Source organism: Diadema antillarum, unplaced genomic scaffold (genome assembly GCF_040938485.1).
Source record: "Diadema antillarum isolate AM-2024a unplaced genomic scaffold, OU_Dant_1.0 scf00000061, whole genome shotgun sequence".
Taxonomy (NCBI): domain Eukaryota; kingdom Metazoa; phylum Echinodermata; class Echinoidea; order Diadematoida; family Diadematidae; genus Diadema; species Diadema antillarum.
The window spans coordinates 2,930,557-2,956,093 of NW_027270950.1; the positions used below are offsets into that span (position 1 = coordinate 2,930,557).

General features: G+C 39.6%; 1 protein-coding gene across 1 annotated transcript; it reads right to left on the reverse strand.

Moving 5' to 3' along the window:
- Positions 1–489: 489 nt before the first annotated feature.
- LOC139716109 (aqualysin-1-like) lies at positions 490–16,014 on the reverse strand. The gene is made up of 9 exons (XM_071627666.1): positions 15,901–16,014; positions 15,148–15,270; positions 12,633–12,768; positions 7,855–7,964; positions 6,531–6,669; positions 3,744–3,928; positions 2,679–2,865; positions 1,934–2,050; positions 490–705 (listed from the first exon to the last, which is right to left on the reverse strand). The coding sequence occupies exons 1-8, from the start codon at positions 16,006–16,008 to the stop codon at positions 1,935–1,937; spliced, it is 1,104 nt and encodes a 367-aa protein (XP_071483767.1). The 5' UTR covers positions 16,009–16,014; the 3' UTR covers positions 490–705; position 1,934.
- Between the last annotated feature and the right edge of the window lie 9,523 nt (positions 16,015–25,537).

Below are 25,537 nucleotides of genomic sequence, written 5' to 3' on the forward strand. Positions count from 1 at the left end.
CACACTTAGGTTATCACTGTTCTTCGTGTCTTCCTCCCCAACTCACTTCCCTCTGTTTAAAACCAGTTTTACTGGCAAGTTGCCCATTACTCTGTGTTTATTTTCTTTCTTTTTTTAGGCTGCCTTCACCTATCTTCTTGCGATGGTAGACTCCTGCATTTCTTTCATTCAACCTGGAAATAATTGTTTCGTAGATCTTTTTTTTTCAATATTTCAAGACATTTGTTCAAATCATACTTAATAATCAACATTTTTCCCCAAAGGGCCATATTCTCTTTGGGATTCAAAACATAACATTCTTTGAGAAACCAAAGCTAAAAGTATGACGATGAATACATTTTCTCTGTCTCCTAGTGAATTAATAATCCTAGGGTTAGGTCACAATTTCATGTGTGTAATTATAATGAGAAAAATGTATAAGAGCTGACCAAATTGTAGCCAGCTCGGGCAGCTCCTTACGAGTATCATAATCATGTACTGCGAATTTATTGCTTATATTTTCGTTCATATTATGCGTGCATTCTTCATTTATGTATGATTTTTGTGGAAAATGCAGCTTTGAGATCAAACTGAACCCCCCCCCAAAAAAAAAAGCAACATGTTATTACATGATCATACAATTCGGAAGCAAAATCAAAACGACTCTTAGAAGTTTAAAGGATTGCGAACGTTGATCTTGCAAGCCGTGGTGCTTCGTTTCTCCATCTGTAATATGGCAGGAAAAAAAAAAACGAAAGACGTTTTTGTAGAGCCTGGTATATAGAGAGCTTACAACTTAAAGACTTCGTGACTTTGAAATGTTCTTAGTTATCAATGGTTATATTTTCTAAGTTACTTGCGATGTTTCCCCAAACAGGTTTTTTTTTTTTTTTTTTTTTTTTTTTTCATAGTGCGGATAAAGGAAAGATAAGTGAAAGTTAATCAAAATATGTGTGACAGCTGGACAGGTTACAATATAATTCCGAAGGCTCGTTAATTTGAGATTAAAGTGAATTCGTTATTCCGGAGATTCGTTAAATCGATAATGATATTAAGGGGCATTAATCCGAATGTTTGTTATTTCGAAAAAGAAAAAAAAAGTTCGTAATTCCGGAGGTTTGTTAGTACCTGATGTCTTTATATTTTCGGATTAACGAACCTTATTTCATTTTCGGATCAACGAAACTTCGAAATAACTTTCTTTCTGTCATTTCCGGATTAACAAACCTTACTTCAGCTACAGAAATACGAATATTCGGAATGACGCCATAAATGATTGGAATGATGAACGTCTATGTATAGGGAATTTCTGTTTCGGAATAACGAATATTCGGAATAGCTAACGTCACCCACAAAGTATACATCCCGTTTTATCTTCTACAGGTACTCTCTTCTTGCTTCTTTTCCGTCGTCTTTCCTGTCGTCTTCATTTCTCTTCGTCTCTTACTTTTTATCTCTCTATCTCCTGACTCTTTTTTCTTCCGCATCACACAGGTATATCATTAATATCTTTTGAGTTAATTGAGGCAGATATTTCTTCTCTTTAGGTATACAATCAATGGACAATTAACTGATTAAACCAGAAGCTTATAGGCTCGTGGAAAATCCTACTTGTATTGTCCAACCTGTACAATTTCATGTGTGGCTAAGATCCTTGCACTATTTTCCTTGAAAGAATACATAATCATATCACTCAAATTTTATCGTTTGGTGGATTTTGAGAGAATCAACGTTGCCCTATTGCACTTGTATGTTGGAACTAATTTAACAAAATAATGTCCCTTTCGAGGCATTCCAAAAACACAATTATCATTTATATTTATTTTCTTTGAACTGATATTCAGTGTATATGTGGGGAATATTTCGATTTTATCATTAATTGCTAAGGTTAAACTGGCTACGGAGTCGGATAGTGCAGGGTGCAAAGAATTATACAAATTAGTTTTCTAGTCACCTTAGACGTAGAGCAGTTTGTTTGGAGAACCGCTCTCGATGTTTGAAAGGCGGTTAGAGGTTGCTTGGTTCAAGATAGTGTTCCAAGCGTTCCATCCGCCGTAAAGTGCAAGCGCACCTGGAGATTTAAGAGACCCATGCATTAAACATATTCACCATTAGTCTACAGCTTTAGTGGTAAGCGAATGAAATGTGATGAATGCACTCAGACATATTGTACTCACAGCTTATTTTTTTTTTTTAAAGCAGTAGGCCCTACATTTGTATTTTGTCATGTCCATGCACTGAGTACGTTCATTTTGTGTCACAATTTTTAAAAACTAAATTCAAGCGTATAAACAAACAAAGAAAAGAACCGTTGACTTACAAGTACCGCCTCGAGATAGCCGTTAACCCATGTGCGTCTGATCACACAATTTTTTTTTTTTTAATTCCAAGCAAGGCATTTGACGTCATTACATGTTTCCTTCGTCTCATTATTATATACCGCCCGGATTTAACTTATATATATATATATATATATGATTTGCATTCGCCATCAGAGTCGTGAAATAATTCTATCACGAAATTATTAATAATCCATTGTTTTATATACTTTGTTTTTTCCATTTCAAAATGGTACGACAGTAAAATTGAATTGAACTACATTAAGCAATAGGCCTACGTGCCGCAAAATAATATTAAAAGCCAAAAATATCTTACCATATCTATGACTCACTAAAATGCATACCATATCCCTAACGTACCTGCAACGTGGGGGGTCGCCATGGACGTTCCGGAGATGGTGTTGGTGGCAGAGTTGCTTGTGTACCATGTGGAGGTGATATCCTCACCAGGCGCGAAGATGTCAAGGCAGGAGCCGTAGTTGGAGCCTTGCCAGGCATTCCAGTGCCAGCGGCTGTCGTCGATGCTGGTGGCTCCGACAGTGATTGCCTTTGTTCGATGGGATCAAGCAATTGATATGCTATTTCTACATATTTGACAGACAAGTGACGGAGAAGTATATGAGCAGATAGGTGATGGAGACAAAATGTTGGAAGGACCTCCACCCCCACGTTCTTACTTAAATGATACAAATTACCGTTAATGAGATTCCATCTATATCTTTAGAAGATTAAGATGTACGCATTACATAGGCAGGCACTGTGTCTATTCAGCAATCACTGGTGGGCTATGATACAATAAAAGGGTGGTCATAGTCCTGCAATTTCAAATACTCAAAACGCATGCATTTAAATTTCGTTCATCAGTCATGATGAAAAGAGCACAATAAAGGACACGTTCACTCAAATATTTTATGTGTGAATACAACAATAGTAGTAGAACACATGAGTGACAATTTGGGGAAAATCTGACAATACGGGTTCAAAAGTTATGAATAGTTGAAGTTTCTGTGTAGATATCGCTGGATGAGAAGACTACTAGACTTCGTGATGTCACGTATGTACAACGAAATAGAAAATATGAATAGAATTCCACAAAATTTATTTAATTGTGAAAAGTACACATTCCCCCGACTTGTTACTGACACATGATGATAATATTGGTCCCAGTGCTGAAGACGTATATGAAAATATATTGAATTCTTTTATATTATGTTCTTTATAAATGTTTGTCCTGCAGTCATTGCAGTACAGTGACATCCCAAACTGTTATAGTCTTCTTATCCAGCGATGGCGGCACTGAAACTTTAAAAAAAATGTATAACTTTTGAACAGATTGTCCGATTTTCCTCAAACTTTCACAGGTGTGTTTTACTCAATCCACACACCTAACTGGGTGAATTTGTCCTATAATGCTGGTATACTTACGCCAGAAACCCGAGCTGGCGAGCCGTTGCATGCATCCGTATCCTCATTGCCAGCAGCAACGACGGCGAATATGCTTTTAGCCATCAGCTCCTCAACTGCGTTGTCCATCATAATGGACGTGCCTCCGCCGAGAGACATGGAGGCAATATCGTACTTACTGCCTTTCTCCGCTACGTAGTCAACCCCTATTGAGAGAGCGTTTCAGTTTGTGGCGATTTACTTTCATGATAACGACACTCCCTCAACACTACGCATAGCATCTCACGATTTTTTTTCAATATTTTGATTTTTTTTTTTGGTTTTTTGGTTGTTGTTTTTTTTGCCTTCAGGCAGACAGGTGAGCGAATCCTAGCAGGAATTTGGTAATCATTATAAAGTGGACCAGCAGGTTACAATTTTGGTTTGTTTTATTTTGGTTTGTTTTGTTTTGGCGGGGTATTCGTCAAGACTGCATGTGCTTTCGAAAATCTGTGGGCTCTTCTTTATTTCAATTTCAATTTCAATTTATTTTCATATTCCACATGAAAATGACACAGGACCTAATAGGTCTATAGTACATATGGACAATGTGTGATTACATTTTCACAAAATTGGCAAAATATTACAATGACATGTTTGTAACAAATGTATTGAATGTTTACCTTCCTTGGCCTATGTTTAATTGGATGAATAGGAGAGCATGTATTTGGGGATTTAAGAACTTTAACTTGACCTTGACCCTTTCATAAGTTTATGCACTGAGTAATTTTCAAGGTATGGAGAAAAAGTGCAATTTCTGTATTGAACAGTAAATTGTTATCATTTTCACCTGGCCTTTGATTTACAAGAGAATCACTGTCAGGCAGAACATACATAAATATGTACTAAGTTTCAAGAAAACTTGAGCCACTTCCGAGATATGGAGAAAGAAGTAAGTTCAGCACTTTCACTTGATCTTTGACCTTTTGACCTTTGACCTTCTTGGCAAAAAAAAAATCCCAGAGAATCTCTATTGGGTTATCCATGCATACACCAAGTCAAAAAAAAATAATCCTGCTGGCATTGCAAATATAAGGAAAATAGTAAAATTTTGAAGTATTGCCCTTGACCTTTGACCCCTGACCTTTGACCCCATGAACCCTAAATTCCCTAGATAACCACTGCCAGTCAGTACATGCATATATTCTATGTTCCACGAAGATACCTTGAACAATTTCCAAGATACAGAGAAAAAAGTGAAATTTTAACGTTTTACTTGACCTTTTGACCTTTGACCTTTTGACCTCATGACCCCAAACTTTCACCAGAGAATTTTAATTGGGTAATACATGTATAAACTAAGTTTCAAGAAAATTTCTTCAGGCATTGCATAGATATGGGGGAAATAGTGAAATTTTAAGCATTTGACCTTGACCTTTTGACCTTTGACCTTGAGCATGTGCACCCAAAAGTTGATAGGCACAACTTCACCCCCTAATGCACATACATGCCAAGTTTCATTAGGATACCTCAAAAGGTTTTGGTAGTTACCCTGTCCACAAAATTCATTACGGACGGACAAAAAAATGCGACCATACGACACCAAAATCACAAAATATAGCTTGCTTAGTTGTAGGTCCCAGATAAAAATCAGATTTAGGGAATAAAAAACAGATATCTATTATGACTGACGGGAAATGATTTAAAAAAAAAACAAAAAAAAACAAACAACAACACTGCAACAAATATTCTTAAGAAAATACAGAGAAGCCAAGTGATGTAGCAATATCAGTAACACATTATTAACATTAGAAATGGTTTCACCTGACATTATTCTTTTTTTCAAAATTGGAAATTGAATATGAAACTGAAAAGTTGCGTATGCTGTCTCATTTTAATGTTGTTGGTTTTTTTTTTGTGTTCCATTGATCTTGGTTTCAATGTCAGAATCTCATGTTAAGTGACCTGAACGTCCAAATATATAAAGTTAATACTTTGACTGATGGATTGTAAGTTTCAAAACACGAGACTCAAACTTTTTTGGTTTTTTTTTTTTGTTTAGTTTCAGTTTCAGTAAGTTTTATTTCGCCACTTTTTTTGATGTATGAAAATAATATTAAATATAAAAAAGATCAGTATATGATAATATTAGAAATATTCACAACGCATGAAAATATAAACAAGAGTTATCATTACATATATTATAATAATGTGAATGATACGCATGTGATATATTTCACGGCATATCTTAAAGAATTCTGGTGGTAGAAGCAGTTATCGATAAGCAAATTGCTTGACTTGGACAACGGCCCTTACATGTTACGGCTTGTAAATTCTTTTCTCCCTCTCTACTTCTCTCTCAGAGTACATATAAACACATTATAGGGTAGATAACGTCAAATTTTCAAGTATTTTCAATATCATTTGACCGGAAAGGTCGATACAAGGTGCATAACAGGACAACACCGACAATAAGAGACAAGAATAAGGGGGTGCCCGAATAGGAAAAGTATAGAGAAGAGAAGAGAAAAAAAAAAAAAGAGATAGTGTACAGTGTTCAGAGTTGAGAGCTTTAGAGAGGAGAACGAAACCAACTAATACTATCCACCCCCCCCCCCCCCAAAAAAAAAAAAAATCATATTCGAAACTATAACAATTTACAATAAACCAATTAATACTATAATTTTGGGGAAAATAAATTGGTAAGCATAATCTTTAGATCGAGTGATACATTGGGAGAAACGTTCTATCGGCAGGACGATTGAAAGCATTGTAAAGATAGTTCGACACTATCATGTTGCTGAATTATGGAATATTTAGCTTATTTACCCTCTATAACATCAGAAGTGGATCCGGTTCCGTCGCATCCCAGAACTTTGATTCCTTTGATGGTGACGCTCTGGGCAACTCCGTAGGTGCTGGAGCCTACCGTACCAGCACAATGAGTCCCATGCCCATCGCAATCATACTGATCATTTTGCGAAGAAAAATTAAAAACCAAATCGTTGAAGATGTTTCATTTATCAATTCATTCACTTACTCATTTATCCATTTCCAGCGGAAACATACAGGTGAATGTATAGATTACATTACAATGTGAAATAAACGGATTGTTTAAGTTTGCAAAATGTGGAAAGTATGCGAAAACGCTGGGAATGGGGAAGGGGGAAATGTTTCGAAAGAGAATACCTTTCATGCCCAAAGCGCGACGCTCGTAGATCCTGGAGCATTCGTGAACAGCTGTTACTCTTCAACAGTGATGGCATATATTATATTATGTTTATCTACCATACTTAAATGAGAGATAACGTGTTTTTAACTGTCGTGTGGTCTTTTTGATTTTTGATTTTGAATGAATTGATTTTTTTCTGCCAAAATACATTCTTACAGCTTTGGAAGGAATCAGGCATTTATTGGGGTGTGAATACAACGGTGGACTTGGGGAAAATAGGGAGCTTTAGATTTTAGACGCGCGGACGTTCAAAGGGGAAAAACATGATCTGAGCGTGCCCAGCAGCGCGGGACAAGTTGACGCACGCTTCTACGCACACTCAGATCATGTTTTTTTTTCCCTCTGAATGTCCGCGCGTCTAAAATCTAAAGCTCCCTAATATAAGCTCCTGCAAAATGCAAGCACCACTATCTAGTATAGCATACATATCATTAAAACAGTTGTTTGTTTATCGGTCTATCATATTCCTACATGTAAAAAGGAGAATAATGTGATTATTTACAAAAGCGTGGTGATCACATCGATCTTTTGTAACTAGATAATGTAATGGACGTTCATTTTGTTGTATTCTTCGACGCATGTATTTCCCACTTCATAATTTTGTCATTCGTCATAACCGTGAATTTCATGTAGGAGGTCAATTTTTCTAGGAAGCAATGTTTCTAGGTAGATTCTTCATATTTCAAATGTATTCATTCTCTTATTTGTATTTTGACAATGTGCACATTTGAATCTTTATATGTTTACACTTTACTTGCAGAATGTGGAATGTGCAACAATAAAACCAACCAAACCAAGGAGCTGAGAGGTAGGTGAGTGATTAAATTGCCTTCAACTTTTACTATATGAATGTTGTATCAGGTTCAATAATGGGGCTCAAGTTCAAATCTGTCACTAATCAAAGCGAGTGGGCTTACTTACATTTTTTCCATCGCCGGCGCAGTTCTTCTCTTGCGTAGCGCGGCCGCCGAACAGGTTATGGGTATGGAGAACACCAGTGTCTATAACCCATACAGTTCTACCCGAGCCACCTGTTCGCGCCAAGAGGAATATATTGAAACAGGAATAAGGTAGCTGAAACTGATGAGATTAGTGATTGACCGTACAAGTGTTTTACCACTTTCTACGAAGAAGGGAGTGGTTCAATGTTGAAATAGCCATCACATCTTAGATATACCATGCCTATAGAATCAGCGTATTTCTTTTCTATACATGTATATATTTATATATATATTTCTTTTTTGACTTGGCACTGCGTTTTGAGTGTATATACATTTTTAATGATCGCTTGCCATACTAAAAAACATGCGTTAAATGATAATGAAATGATTGGACTGAAAAATCTACGAGAACAGGGATATCCTCAATGAACCAAGCAGTTGTAAAACAATCTTAAAGGCTGTTATAATAATATTATTGGGTTTACAAACTATAGCCCTTCTTACTGTAATACAGTGCACTCCCGTCTATATAACGAATACGGCCAAAGCGAAATTCCGGTTACAACGAACTAAAAAATTTAGGTCACAACATTATTTACTCAATGTATTTCTATTGTTTATTTGTTCGGTTATAACGAAATTTCAATATAACGAAAGAAAACTGCCGGTCCCGAAGACTTCGTTATACCGGGAGTCCACTGTAATGCCTATTCGTACAGAGCCATGAACATAATGGTACTATCATTGTATTACACGTACCGTCCCTACTGCTTCAGCAAACACTACCACATTATGATAATCAAAAATACGTAACAAGAATTCAATCGACATGGGATTTCAGTGTACCTTTAATATGGTGCGGAACTTAAGTAACACTATGTACATTACACACACACACACACACACACAAAGATAACTCGAGAAGCACCAGAAAAAAGAACAGAAAGGTGGTGCTGTCAACTATATTCATGCAAGTATAGAACTGTATGTAACTATGTGCTGGGGTAATACATTTCAGGGGCGTCACCAGCTTTTTTTCAAGGGGGGTGCGTTTTGACCCTAATGTAACGAGATTTTTTTTTTTTTTTTTGACAGACATTCGGAATATAGGAAGCTCTCAATCCCTATATAGACTTTTACTGTTGTTGAGGGAAACCAAGCGGGGAAAGGGCACCGGCGTAGCTAGGATTTCATCTTTTACAGTAAAAAAACTACCATTTGGAGCTATATTTTTTCGCTTTGGAAATAAAGGGGGAGGGCGCACCGGGCGCAGCTGCCGGCAATTACTGGCAGCAACATCAGGAGAAAGGCATAACAATTAAATGCAAGCGAGCGAGCTTGAATATTTTGACATTTTACAGTAAAAAAAAAACCCTGCCGTTTGTTGGTATAGTTTTTTCGCTTTGGAAATAAAGGGAGGGGGCGCACCGGGCGGAACTGCTGGCAATTACTAGCAGCAACACCAGATGAATTGCATAACGATTAAATGCGAGCGAGCGAAGAGAGCGAGCTTGAAAATTTTACATTTTACAGTCCAAAAGCTGCCGTTCTTAGCCATATTTTTTCGCTTTAGAAATCAAGGGAGGAGGGCGCACCGGGCGGAACTGCTGGCAATTACTAGCAGCAACATCAGGTGAATTGCATAACGATTAAATGCGAGCGAGCGAAGAGAGCGAGCTTGAAAATTTTACATTTTACAGTCCAAAAACTGCCGTTCTTAGCCATATTTTTTCGCTTTGGAAATTAAGGGGGGGGGGGAGCGCATGCCACCGAGCGCAACTGCTGGCAATTACTGGCACTGGCAGCAACATCAGGTAAATTGAATAACGATTCAATGCGAGCGAGCGAGCGAGCTTGAAAATTTTGACATTTTACAGTAGAAAAACTGCCGTTCGTAGCTATATTTTTTCGCTTTGGAAATTAAGGGGGGCGCACCGGGCGCAACTGCAGACAATTACTGGCAGTAACATCAGGGGAATTGCATAAAGATTAAATGCGAGCGAGCGAAGAGAGCGAGCTTGAAAATTTTACATTTTACAGTCCAAAAACTGCCATTCTTAGCCATATTTTTTTCGCTTTGGAAATTAAGGGAGGGGGGGGGGGGGAGCGCATGCCACCGGGCGCAACTGCTGGCAATTACTGGCAGCAACATCAGGTGAATTGCATAACGATAAAATGCGAGCGAGCTTGAAAATTTTACATTTTACAGTCCAAAAACTGCCATTCTTAGCCATATTTTTTCGCTTTGGAGATTAAGGGAAGGGGGGGGGGGGGGAAGCGCATGCCACCGGGCGCAACTGCTGGCAATTACTGGCAGCAACATCAGGTGAATTGCATAACGATTAAATGCGAGCGAGTGAAGAGAGCTTGAGCGAGCTCGAAAATTTTACATTGTACAGTCCAAAAACTGCCGTTCTTAGCCATATTTTTTCGCTTTGGAAATTAAGGGGGGTGGGGGGAGCGCATGCCACCGAGCGCAACTGCTGGCAATTACTGGCACTGGCAGCAACATCAGGTGAATTGAATAACGATTCAATGCGAGCGAGCGAAGAGAGCGAGCTTGAAAATTTTGGCATTTTACAGTAGAAAAACTGCCGTTTGTAGCTATATTTTTTCGCTTTGGAAATTAAGGGGGGCGCACCGGGCGCAACTGCAGACAATTACTGGCAGTAACATCATGGGAATTGCATAAAGATTAAATGCGAGCGAGCGAAGAGAGCGAGCTTGAAAATTTTACATTTTACAGTCCAAAAACTACCGTTCTTAGCCATATTTTTTCGCTTTGGAAATTAAGGGAGGGGCGCACCGGGCGGAACTGCTGGCAATTACTGGCAGCAACATCAGGTGAATTGCATTACGATAAAATGCGAGCGAGCTTGAAAATTGTACATTCTACAGTCCAAAAACTGCCATTCTTAGCCATATTTTTTTCGCTTTGGAAATTAAGGGAAGGGGGGGGGGGGGAGCGCATGCCACCGGGAGCAACTGCTGGCAATTACTGGCAGCAACATCAGGTGAATTGCATAACGATTCAATGCGAGCGAGCGAAGAGAGCGAGCTTAAAATTTTTGACATTTTACAGTAGAAAAACTGCCGTTTGTAGCTATATTTTTTCGCTTTGGAAATTAAGGGGGGCCGCACCGGGCGCAACTGCAGACAATTACTGGCAGTAACATCAGGGGAATTGCATAACAATTAAATGCGAGCGAGCTTGAAAATTTTACATTTTACAGTCCAAAAACTGCCGTTCCTAGCCATATTTTTTCGATTTGGAAATTAAGGTGGGGGTGGAGCGCATGCCACCGGGCGCAACTGCTGGCAATTACTGGCAGCAACATCAGGTGAAATGAATAACGATTCAATGCGAGCGAGCGAAGAGAGCGAGCTTGAAAATTTTGACATTTTACAGTAGAAAAACTGCCGTTTGTAGCTATATTTTTTCGCTTTGGAAATTAAGGGGGGCGCACCGGACGCAACTGGACGATTACTGGCAGTAACATCAGGGGAATTGCATAAAGATTAAACGCGAGCGAGCTTGAAAATTTTGACATTTTACAGTCCCAAAACTGCCGTTTGATGCTATATCTTTTTTTGCTTTGGAAATTGAGGGGGCGCACCGGGCGCAACTGCTGGCAATTACTGGCAGCAATATGAGGAGAATTTAAATGCGAGCGAGCGGAGCGAGCGAGCTTGAAAATTGTGACATTTTACAGTCCCAAAACTGCCGTTTGTAACTATATTTTTTGCAGTAAGGGGGGGGGGGGCACCGGGTGGAACTGCCGGCAATTACTGGCAGCAACTTCAGGAGAATGGCATTACGACTAAATGCCAGCGAGCGAGCTTGAAAATTTTGACATTTTACAGTCCAAAAACTGCCGTTTGTAGCTATACTTTTTCGCTTTGGAAATTAAGAGGGGGCGGAGACGCCCGGTGCGCCCCTCCCCCTGGATCCGCCACTGGTAGTCAAGGGTGTCGGTTTATGTTCATGACTGAGGGAGGTATGACCAGCGAGGTGGCGTCGAAGTGACCAAGTATGGGAAGGATGTCCAAAATCTATGTATATAGTCAACACTGTATAGAATACACTTGCACTAGTAGATAATTATGTATAAAATCAGTGCTGCCAGAACCAGGGGTGCGAATTGCTTTTGCCCACGATTTTTTTTTTTTTTTTTTTTTTTGTCCCCGATGCAAAATTTCACAAAAATAAATAAATAGATAAAAAATGATAATCATTTGTCCGGCGTTGAGGTCGCTCGCAGACTGAAGGTTGTTGTTGTTGTTGTTGTTGTTTTTTTTTGTTTTTTTTTTTTTGTTTTTTAGGGTCTGAAGGGGGGTGCGTTCGCACCCAACGCACCCCCCCCCCCCCCCCTGGTGACGGCCATGCATTTTAATGACGTAAACCCATTGGAAGTCCCGCCACAAAAAAAAAAAGGCAACAGTGATCACGTGTAGACACAAATTATGCACTGTGCTCTATGTCCGAGAAAACCGTTGCTCGTCACGAAACCGACACACGAATCATTAATACAGCCCATGTTTCATACAGCCCATGAGTTCGACACCTTAAGCAAACACAGCCGACGAGACCGAAACATCTAGTCCCGTGTTGTAATGTCGAACTCGTGGGCTGTTTTTACCTAGTGTCGAACTCATGGGCCTTATTTGCCTAGTGTCGAATTCATGAGCCGTATGACACGTGGGCCGTATGACTCGTGGGTGTCGGTCTCGTGGGATGACCCCTACAAAACTACTTACCACCTGAGGTGCCCGGGTTGTAGGAACCGTCCAAGGGGATGTCTCTCTGGTCGATGCGGTCGAGACCCCACGTAGCGCCCATAGCACGGATAACGCCATCTTCCTCGATGTAATCTACGGCGGGAAGTCGACGCACCTGCACGTCAATGAAGGTTTCGACATAATTATGCTTCGTACAACTGTAATGGGGCGGTTTTGAGGAGCAATTTCAAAGAAAAAATTGTTTTTTTTTTATGAGCTAACAAATACACAATAAACACATACCCACCCACACAGATGGACAAATGGAATTTATATCTTATGTATGTGTGTGTGTGTGTGTGTGTGCGCGCGCGCGCGTGCGTGTGTACGCAACCATCCAAAACAAAAAAGACATTGCAATTATTGTCAATTATAAAAATTCTATAGATCCGGGGAAATTAAATTAACAAGCTTAACTTAACAAATGTATAGCAGTTGAAGTTAGAATCAAAAGAAGAAAATAAAATATGATGAATTTTCTTTATGGTTTACGCCATGCCACAAACATTTCTGTATACAATGATATTTACAAATCATTGTTATGGAAATTACAAAGAGTGGGTGGTTTTGCATACAAGCACGCATTATTTTTGTAGGACAAACAAAAACAAAAAGTAACACGCAGAATCTTACTGTGATAAAACAGCAGTCACATGTTCGAAATTAGACCAGCTAATAATTACTAGACTACAGCTCGCAGGTATAACTCTGATATGATATGTTTTAAGTAATTCAGCATTTGTTTTTTGTATATGTCTTCGCTAAAAACAAACCCATATCGTCTATTTCATAGCGGCGTTTTATGAAAACAGATGTAATGAGTCCTATATTGTTGTTTTTTTTATAATTCTCATATACTTTGAAAATGGAAGGTATAAATCAATCACGATCAAGGTCACCTGGATCTGTTCTAGCAGATCGAAGCCAAATTCAATTCAATAGTTTTCAGTTCAACAGTTTATTTATTTCCATTATCAAATACGAAAAAAAAATATGTGATTCAAAGCGGTACAAGTTGTCGATTTTCCTCCATTCGTCTGATAAGGGCATTTTTTTCAAAAACAATATAAAGTATATGCACGAATGATGTCATAAATCAACAGTAGTCACAGCAGCACAGTGGAAAATATTGGTCCTAAATGATTTATTTCTAATTATGATTCATTAAAAAAAAACTACAGATATGGAAAATTAAGGAGCATTAGAGTGGTGATATTACAAGACTGCTTTTATTTAAAGTGAATCATGTGTCTTTAATCACAACCACTGTTGTGAAGACATGCTATGTGGCTGATGCAATAATGCACACAAAAAACACAAACACACACACACACACACACACACACACACAGGAAAGAATACACAAAAAACACGCGTTCGCCATCGAAAATTGTGTCATCGCTTTGCCTTCGCATAAATATGATAATAATAATGATAATAATGATAATTATAGTAGTAGTAATAATAATGATAGTAATGATAATAATAATAAGAATAAGAAAAAGATAAGAATAAGAATAATATTAATGATAATAATAATAATAAGAAGAAGAAGAAGAAGACTTCCTTTTTTTACTTTTCAAAATAGTACTTTATTTACATCACGCTTGCACGCTATTCACATCAGTGTGGTGTTTACATTCAAGGTATTTAAAAAGGGGGAAACATATCCGCCCTCGATGTTTTCTTTTTTTTTTTTGCATTTAATACATCACGGGTAGTTTACAATTTCCACAGAATAAAATCGAACTGTAGAGTGCAAAATCAGGGAATTCAGTAAATAGTAAATGTAAATGAACTGACTCTGCATGGCTGATGAGTCAAACAATATGACTGCATTTGCGGTCGGCATGATTGCATTATTATAACAACTAACATGACTAAAGGTGATTTTACAAAAGTGCTGCAGTCAGCTTGTTAGCAGAATGCTCATAACGGTTTTGTTGAAAACTAGTTGGCTGTTTTCAGTGGGTATACATGAATGACTCTGGTATGCTTATTTGGCCAGGTTATGGCGTACATGCTGTGGTAAAAGCGGATAGTGTATATAAACATCACAAAATATTGTGCGGCGTTCACGGTGGCGAGGCAATAAGCTTTACACCGAAGAGAGGGAAAACTTCGTGGCATTTCAAAAAGATACTATGTTTACATCATAATTGCATGCTATTTGCATTGGAGCATGTTATGATAAATATATACAGTTTATTTTAAGCGGGAAACATATTCGTCCTCGATATTTTCCTCTTTTTTTTTTTTTTTTTTTTTTTTTTTTTTTTTTGCATTTAGTACATCACGGGTGGTTGCCGTTTCTATAATGCAGCAAAATCGAGGTGTTTAATACAAATCGGGAGTGTCAATCAATGATAGATGGAAACTGGCCCTATATGATATGGCCGTCAAATCAAACAATAAGCTGTGCTTATAGTCAGCCTGAAAAAATCTCATAATAACTTTTGCTTAAGAAGAAGAAGAAGAAGAAGTGAATTCTTACAATATCGAGAACTCGGTCCGTAAGTTCGACAGCAAATCCGTGAACGACACGTCTGTAGATTGAACCAACTCGACCTCCACTGGTTCGAACTGATGACGCAGCGATGTCGAGATCATAGCCGCTCTGTCAAATGATTACATCACATGCATTGGTAGATGTTCGACGAGACTCTGTGCTGGCTGTAGACTTATTTAGTCTATCATAATCAAATATCATCATTATATCCATTCCACTTTGAAAAACGTAGCGCCGCCCTGCCCCTTAGCTACCATCGTGAAATGTTCATGATCAGGTCCACCTGGTGAAGTTTGTTTCCGTATGATATTTCTGAAGTGGTAGCATTTTAGAAAAGAGTTGAATTCTTTTATCTTGCATTTATGAATGAATGTCCAATTCAGCCAAACGATTGGGATTAAGTACATGATTATAACCAGTGTAGCCGGATTATGCTGGGAATAAAAGAAATCCAACTTTAAGTACCACTGCATGATCACAGATAGTGGGGAAAAGGTGGACAAGAAAGTGATAATTCTAAGGTTTATAACAGTCAAGTGAAAAAAAAAAAGGTCATTCTCTTTAAAGAAAGAAAAAAAGTAAAAACCAATGAGGAGTCAAATAGATATCACAAATTCATCGCACACCAACATCAACGGAGCAAGTCTTCTGAATTCCCTCACAGAATATCAGAAAAAAAAAGGATACCATACACCATTAAAAGAAAAAGACTTCTGCCCATTGTCACCGCTCACTTACCTTAATTTTGACGATGTATTTTCCCGGGATGGGCTCCTTCTGCCGATAGAGAGGGGCCAGTTCGGCCGAGGCCACGGCCACGAAGAGAAGAGCAATGAAGGCACGCATCTTGAGTGTTTTGCACTGCAGAGAAGTTAGACCGGAGAGAGGTTTTGTTTGTTGTTTGTTTGTTCGTTTGTTTCATTTTCCATCTAAGATGGGTGTCAGAAGATGGGTACCCCATATATCCAGCTGTACTATAGCTATTCGTGAGGGGGGGGGGGGGGGGGATCCGTTTAGATGTGAGACGGGACCGCTCCACCGGGCTATATGCACCCCGCTCTTTGTCATGAGTTAAGCCACGGTCACAAAAGTTGGTACAAATGATGCGTTCGTACGAATGCCACCGATCGTACGAATTCTGGAGTTCGTACAAAGATTCGTAGATGGGGCGCAGATTCTTTCGCCCTTCTTACGAATTTCGTATGAACGCTGTTTAATTAGCAAGAACAACTTAAGAACTTTTAGAGAAACGAAATGATTTTCAGTTATACAATGGCCCTAGAATTCGTATGTTTGTCGTAAGAATGCCTTGAGTTATTCTTTCGTCAGACTTATGGCCATCTTACGGTCTTTTTTTTGTCGTAAGATGGTCGTACGTGCAACTCACGGCCTTCTCAAGTCATTTGTAAGAAGGTTTTTAGAATATTTTTTTGACATTTTTCTGGTTGTTAAAAAGACGCTGCCGTGTCCTGTCGAATATTCTGTAACAGTTGAAAGTTTATACTTCAAGATGGCAGTAGTACCAAGGAGACTACAACTGCAGCTGCTTTTGAAAGTGAGGAGGAGGAGGAAGAAGAAGATCGAGTGGTTGTAGCGGTCCCATATTTAACAGAGATGCTTTCTGGTCGAACACCTAGAACAGAGTGAGGATTAGAACTTCGCGCATTTGGATTTTACCCACTAAAACTCAACAGTTGCACAAATTGTGTACCTACGCCTTACGAGTCCCTTACGAACGCCTGACAAAGTCGAAGCCATACGAATCTCCGTTCGTAAGGCATTCTTATACGAAAGACGTAAGAGCGCTCTATGAACGACTTAAGGCGTTCTTACAATCATCGTAAAAATTTAAGGCTTCTAGAATTGTCCCTCGACCCTACAAAATCTTGCGTAGTTCTGACGATGTTCGTACGGCGGTCCTAAGAAGAGAGGGTTTCATACGAAGTTTAAAAAAATAAATAAATCTTGGACAAGACCATCGACCAGGCTACGAACTTACGAACGGTCTACGAACGCATGTATCGTACGGCCTTCTTACGAAGATCTTACAAAATTGTCTAAGAATCGTTCGCACGGCGTTCGTAGCAGTTCTTGATGGTATTTGTGACCGAGCAATAACTCAAGCGGGATAATTGATCACGTAACGGGGTTGTGACTCTCTTACATTCAAGTTAATTCAAGTTCGTTTTAACACTTTCATGAAACAACACAATGGATGCAGAAAACACACTGACACAATCACAATCATACAACCCTCTGCATGCAGGGCATAGAAGAAGAAGAAGAAAAGCAAATGGAAAAGGAGAATTATAAAAGGGTAAGGGCACAACAGGAAGGCTGATTGCCTTAAAGTTGGACGCCGATGACAAAACAATTCTTTCAGATTAACATGATATACACACATTTACATAAAGAGATGACACATCGTTTTAAACGTTGCAAGATCATTGCACGTTATGTAAATCTAATGAATACAACTTATATCTCTTCTTGAATTGATTTAGTGAAGAGATAGTTCTTACTTATGATTATGGTATGTCATTCTATACCAAAGGACGTCTATACACACGGGTGCTCTTATACACAGGATCTCATTTTATGTCCTATCAGAGGAACAGAGTGTTCCCATGACAGGGAGAGGAACACTCTGGTCGGTACTCTCTGATAGAGAGCACCGTCCCCTCTTACTAGAGGGGACGGTAATATGATTACACACAACATTGCTCAGTGAGACTCGGGAATCGAACCCGGGTCCTTTGCATCTGAAGGCAGACGCGCTACCGACTGAGCCAAAGTTATGAGGTCTAGGTCTAATTATTTAGACCTAGACCAGGACCTTATACAAGAGGTAACAAGTGCTTTATGAGAATCCCTTCCCGCTTGGTGATTTAGTGTGGAGTATTTATCATTTCGATGTGATTTGCATATACTAGTGTTACAAAAAGTGTAATTTTCCACTTTTGATCCTTAATAGTTCGAAAATTATATATCAGCTAACATTGTCACTGATAATATGAGTAGTAGCCGCCTAGTGTCCTATTATGTTTGGAGGTGAATGTGAAAACATAAATCAGTTTCATTAAATCCATAATTTACTTCAAAATTTGGTGCCAGATTTTGGTCAAATTTTAATCCTCCGTAAAAAAAAAGAATGAACTTTACACGGGAACAAATGATGTGTTTGTGAGTGTGTGATTACAATTTTTTACCCTGAACAATGGACATAATTACCACCTATTAAGAGCTCTGTTGACCATTATTATTATATATGCTTCTGGTCTCTTGCTCCCAGGCACATGACTTCTTTATTCATGATGGATTGCCCTGGCCACTGCTCGTCTGAATTCATGATAAAGGGTAAAATGAATTCACATGAATATGTATGCACATGTTCCCATGCGTTATATTTCAAGATGAATCACTAGCAGTGCAAACCCTGGCCATTTTCTGGGTATTAACCACATAGGCCTACACCATACGCACTATTTATTGACCCCTGTGCAAATTTAAAGTTTTGTACTGAGGGTTGAAAATAGAGCAAAATCTGAATTCTATAACTTTAGAATCAATCTTGCATTCAATGAAATTGATTTATGCTTTCATTTTTAAAACGTTTCCAACAAAATATTGTTTACTATCCAGCTATTGCTCATGATAACAATGTCAGTGTTATCTGAAATGTAGTTTTTGAACGTTAGTATTATGGATCAGAAGTGGGACATGTTTTTTGCAACACCTATAGTACAAGTATAGAAGACATGGCTGCCTGTAAAAGGAAAAAGCACATTGGCGGCAGATCGGAGACCACATACGGATACCATCGCAGGTTTGACACTGGCAGCCGACTGATGATAGAGAGCCTGTGGAAAGTGAAGGTAGAAATATCAACTTGAAAACAATGATGCATGGGATAATCGAGCTCACCTTAGCTGATGAAGACTTGGTTGACAGTCTGGAAGAAAGCCGAAGACTTCTTGCTGGATCTGTTGATTGAAGTGAGGAAGGCAGCGGCTATTTATATGTTTTCATCCCAGCGAGATGCTGCTTCCAGTCCGCACGTAGGCCATCCAAGCAGAGGGGGATGCGGCAGCCCTTCCGGAGTTCAATTAATTAACTTTGTTCCATGATAATGACTTGCAGAATATTTCCATAAAAACAAAAGCTAAGATAAGATATTTAGAGATAGGCACTACTTGCTATTGGGTAAGGTAATGCTGACAAAATTGAATTTGAGCGGATCCACGTGACCATGTTTGTACTGGCCTGGCAAAAACTGCGTCTTCGCTGAGAGGCTGTGTCAGACACGACGGTGGGAATGCTATCATGTTTAGTTAGCTGGTTCTCTTTGAGACATTCCCATGTTCAGTTTATCATCGTCTGCACTACAGTAATTTACTGAACCCTATCTAGTTGTCATTGAAAAAAACCTTCAAACGATTCTCAACCCTCCCTATCCTGCCATATTCTGTGTTTATGCAAAAACTTGATAATAAATGCATAACTACCTACTTTTTCCCATTTGAAATGGTTCTATTGAGAATTCAAGGCAGTGATAGGCCTGTATACCTTGCCTCAAATCATCTTGGAGGAAATAAGAGACGTGACATTATATTCATTATGGAACAGGGCGTCAAAGTGACTCAATCGGTAATGCGTCGGGTAGATGCCACAAGTGATTCAGCCCACGGATTATTACAGCTCATGAGTCCTACGCTGCCCACGAACTATAGTGGAGACACTTCACGCACAAGCTCGACAGGATGAACAGCGCCATCTATAAACCAATGTTAGTTTCAGCAGAGTCTAGCTCATTGAACTTTTTGCCTACTCTCGAGCTCGTGGCCATGAGTCCAACACTAGGCAAAGAGCCCCGTGATGTAATGAGTGTTGAACTCGTGGACCTTGTTTGCCAAGTGTCGAGTTCATGGGCGGTCCATATGGCTGGTGGGTTGCAGACTCGACAACGTTGGTGTCGAACTCGTGACGTGCACTCGAATGACTCGTGGGTATATTACTAAAGTCTTTTTTTTCCCCGATGCCTATCATTCTCTGGGGCGGTATTTTGACTCGTGGGTGCAATATAATAGCTCGTGGGATGACCCACGTGAGTCGGTCGTGTGCAATAAAACAGCTCTGGTTCAGTCTGAGCGAGTCCATAGCTGAGCAAATTTTGTAATCATGGAGTTCCATCTTGTATAAGATCTCTGTTACTACCAGCTCCAATCTGTTTCTTGGGTTACAGGTATATACACTCTAAAAAAATGAAAATGGTAAATCAACATTTTAAATGTTGTCACTCCTCCAACCTTTTGTAAATGTAGAATTTTTTACTCAAATGTTGATTTTACTATATTCATCTTTTAGAATGTATCATGGTCATGTGTGATCAAATTATATATATGATAATGTTGTAAATAAGATATTCCATAACATGGGAATTATGATAATCAAGTTGAATAAAAAGGAAGGAAAACTTCTTCCACTGAATACCCCAACTCTACGTGGAAGGAAGTGACGCATACATACTGGACGATTAACCTCATTTAACTAGTAGCTAATTGCGTGAGAAATTACCGCTCCGAGACATACGGATGTCTACTCGCAAATGGTAAATAGACGACTATTCTAGTTCCTGCCCTACGATAAGACCTAATTGCATTGGAAGATAAAGGCGTTTTGACTAGACGGTTGTTGTTGCGAGTGACGCAAACAGTAAAAGTGCGTGAACCCAAGTTTGTGCGTGTGTGTGTGAGTGTGCGTGTGTGTGCACGTGTGTGTGTTTTCAATTGTTCGATCAACCGTTCGATCGTTTCTACTGTAAAATGAAAAAGGGACAGTTAAATGATTTACAAAGTACTCTTCCCATTTTATAAAAAGTTGATATGATAGCAACTCTTGCTTGAATGGCAAGAATCCAGCATTCTGATTGGCTGTTGCTATGGGAAATTGACATTCTATATTGACATGCTATCCTAACATGAAATGGAGCCCAGGCAAAATGTTGACGGCAAAAGTGCGGTTTTTCATCTCAGCGTCTTATTTTCTTCTATCCCTGAAGTCATGATTTCTCAAAATTCCCCTGCGTCGTCACAGTTTTCATACTTTATTCACATAATACAATTTCATACTTTATTCACATAATACAATAATTTACAATGCAAAAAACAATTACACGGTCTTCTTCTTCATTGTTTTTTTCATTTTTCATCTTTTGCATCTCCATATCCTACACAATGCTTGTCTTTTTCTTTCTTTCTGTTTTTAGTGTACCCTTTGTTATCATTTTTAGGATTCCTGTTAAAGAGACAACCGGATGATTTTCAGATGCTAGCATTTGAACATCTTTAATACTGGGTACATTAGAGTTAAAGAATTTATAGTGTTTGGTATGAGGAATAAGAAAGCTTCGAATATACAATACAAATCACAATGAACGAGGATGATGTCATATATACAATGTATATACATATATATATATATATATATATATATATATATATATAATGATTATTATATTATTATTATTATTATTATTATTATTATTATTATTATTATTATTATCATCATCATCATCATCATTATCATTATATTCACATAAGAACACATAATTGGTTGCTCAAGGAAGTAAAACAAAAGAAAAAAAAGCATGCGTAAATTCCACCCAGGTGATGTTACTGAGAAAGTAGTAGGCCCTATACTGTAATGGAATTACGTTGCTACATTGCTGGAATATGTGAGCCTTCTATGTCGTCATCCTTGTTCAGTGTAATATGTCTTTGGATAGTTTATTCAGAGTATTGTTCTATCTGCTCAAGGGCCACTATAAAGTTCCACAAATCCATACGCGGCACTATTGTATTATGTTGTACTCATGAGATTACAAAAGTCGTCTGGAATGTTCCTTTAAGCAAATGATTGGTCAAACTCTGATCAATTGCTGGCTAGCAGCAAGCAATTGCTTTTGCTTGCTACTGCTCACTTTTAGGGCCATTCATGGTCAGGCCCCAGGATACTTGTCTTCCTTATTCGAGCGGCGTCAGCGTCGCCCTGGCCTTCGTTCATCTGGGCCCTGTTTTATGAAGAGTTATAATTGATCGTATAGTCGATTTCTATGGTAGCTCTATGGCAGCCTGTGTGGTAAGGAAATTTATAATAGATTTTGATAAAACGGGGCCCTGGCCTTACTTTCCAGATGCCCATTATACATCTCAAGGGATGTGGAGACCGGGCATTTTCCTCGATTGCTCCTCGCCTATGGAACTCCCTCCCATCTTTTCTCCGTGAAATTTACCAGCTGGATCACTTCAAAGCCTTACCCAAGACTCACCAGGCATCCAATTGCTAACTCTCTTGGAGGAGTCTGCGCCTTTGAATGTTTCTATAACAGATATATGGCGCTATATACTGTGGATCCTCATCCTCATCATTATCATCATCATCATTACCACCATCATTACCATTATCATCATGATGATCACCATCATCATCACCATCATCATCATCATCACCACCATTATCATCATCACCGCCACCATCACCATCATCATCATCATCACCACCATCATCACCATCATCACCGCCATTATCATCACCACCAGCATCACCATCATCATCATCACCATCATCACCATCACATTATCATCGTCATCACCATCGTCATCACCATTATCATCATCGCCATCATCATCGCCATCATCTTCGCCATCACCATCGCCATCACCATCGCCATCACCATCGCCATCACCATCGCCATCACCATCGCCATCACCATCGCCATCACCATCACCATCGTCATCATCACCATCATCATCATCGCTATCACCATCACCATCGTCATCACCATTATCATCATCATCGCCACCATCATCGCCACCATCATCATTATCATTACCATCATTGTCATCATTATAATCAAAAGCGTTTGCTCGTTGCTTGTTTTCATACACACGGATTCAAGCAGAAGGCAACCCTCAGCACAAGCAAATGTTACTCTCAATGCATACGGCCCTATAATGTATGACCATGAATTTGTCTCATGAATGGCACACAGAATTAGAGGACTGACGGCTTTGAACAAGACTATCATTCAGAGAAATTGTAGAATTCCGGAATAGTTGAAGTTCTATGCTAACCAAATGTTGATTTTTTTTTTTTTTTTTTTTTTTTTAAAGACAGAAAGGGTGCCGCGAGTTTAGGAAGAGAGACAAAGAAATCATAGAAATTATTTATCATTATTCCGGGTAGGAATTGAAAATCATGATACAATATTGCTGGTTAATTTATGCGACTACTCTTTCTGAACATTCACCCTTCTGTGCTACGAATCAAATGTGCACTAATTTCACTCACGTACCTTTGGAGAGCAAGTTAATGTGGCATGCAGACGGTTAAAGAAGAATGTGTAGGTGGGAGGCCGTGTCAGACACGGTAGAAAATGTTATCATGTTTAGTTAGCTGGTTCATTTTAAAATATTCCCATGTATTGTCGTATCGACCTGGTCGATGAAAACCTTTCTTATTGTCACTGAGAAGACCTTCTCATATTACCATCACACACACACACACACACACACACACACACACACACACACACACACACACACACACACACACACACACACACACACACACACACACACACACACACACACACAAGCATACATGCATGTGTATGTAAAATGGTATACAATTTGTATAAATATATACTTGATTATATTCATTTCAAAGTTTATTCCTAATCATTTACACATATTCACGAATTCAGGCATAACTCCTTCGTATGTATTCACACTCACAAACTTACAGTACTGCATTATACAGAGCTCTGATATACACTGTACGTAGGCCTACATATGTGTTTGGTGTTTGTGTATGTGAATTAAGGCCGTGTCACACCTTTCCGGGCAAGTCTCGCGTGCAACTTGCGAAGAACAATTTTTTACTACCCGGAGGTCACCGCAGATGACCCGCACATGACAATTACTAGCAAGTGGTATCTCACCCATAGTTACCCGGAGTTGCTCACGCAAGTCCCATTCACCCGCAGCCAAGTTTAGGACCTGTCAAACCTTTCCGGGCAAGCTAGGCGGGCTTGTTGCGTGTGGAGATTTTCCAACACGCGGGACGATTTTTGCAGGCGGACAAGGATTTGGGCAAGTTTCGCATGCGTCTTACCTGCTGGACCCGTGCTACTTACGTTATACTTTCGTGTGACCTGCGTGTCAGGCGCGTGGGTGTCGAGTGAGGGCTGACAACTCGGTGAATCCCTCTGAATGAATGGCAGAAGTCCCACAGACTGTCATTATCTTGACGCATACGGGACTGCGAAGTACCTGCGTGGGAGTTGCCTGCGAGGTGCTGCCACTAAGGGCCTCCAACTGACGTGCTGCGTGGACCTCTGCGGGCAATCCCCGTGACTCACCCGGAAAAAGTTTTGGTCATGCTCAAACCTTGGCTGCGGGTAAATCGGATTGCATGCGCACCTCCGGGCAACTACGGACAAGATACGCGCTAGGTACGTTCAGGTGCGGACCAACTGCTGGGAGGTCCGGGTATAGCAAACATGTCTCCGCAAGTCAACCCGCAAGGCTTCCCAAGACACGGTGCGACAGGGCCTTGAGCATGCTCAAAACTCGTTCCGGCGTCGCGGGGGTTTGCCCGCAGAGGTACACGCAGAACACCAGTAGGAGGCTCTTAGCGGCAGCACCACGCAGGCAACTCCCACGCAGGTACTTCGCAGTCCCTGTATGTCACTCGTAGATAAAAATGGATCAGTTTCAAAGCTCTCACGCAGGTCACACGGAATACATGCAAGTAGCAGGTAAATAGCACGCGTCTAGCAGTAAGACAAGTACGGAACTCGCCAACATCTATCCTTGTCCGCACGCAGAAAATTATCCTACGTGCCGGAAAATCCCTACTCGCAGCAAGCCCGCGTAGCTTACCTGGAAAGTTATGACAGGGCCTTTACTTTTGCCACAGGAAAAACAAAACACAAAAACAGGCAGGCAAATTTCCAGGTTATGAAAAACATCATCGCTAATAACATGCAGGAACCGAATCAGCCATCTACACGTAATTTACATAAATGTCAGTGTTGTCGTTATTGTTTTATCGGCTGTAGTTTCTCATTAATGAAGACGGTGACCTTGAAGTTTTCGTGAGTTTCACGAGTTCATCACCTCAGAACATTATTCTCCCCTTCCCCGGCCCGAGGACTTCATGTGTGTAGAAGGAAAGAACGTCTTTATGTTTGCAGTACGTGCTTCCCTCAGATTCCAATATGGAGCTCTCAAACTGAGTGTGCGTGGATAACGTGTGTTTATACATATTCACACTGACACACACACACACACACACACACACACACACACAC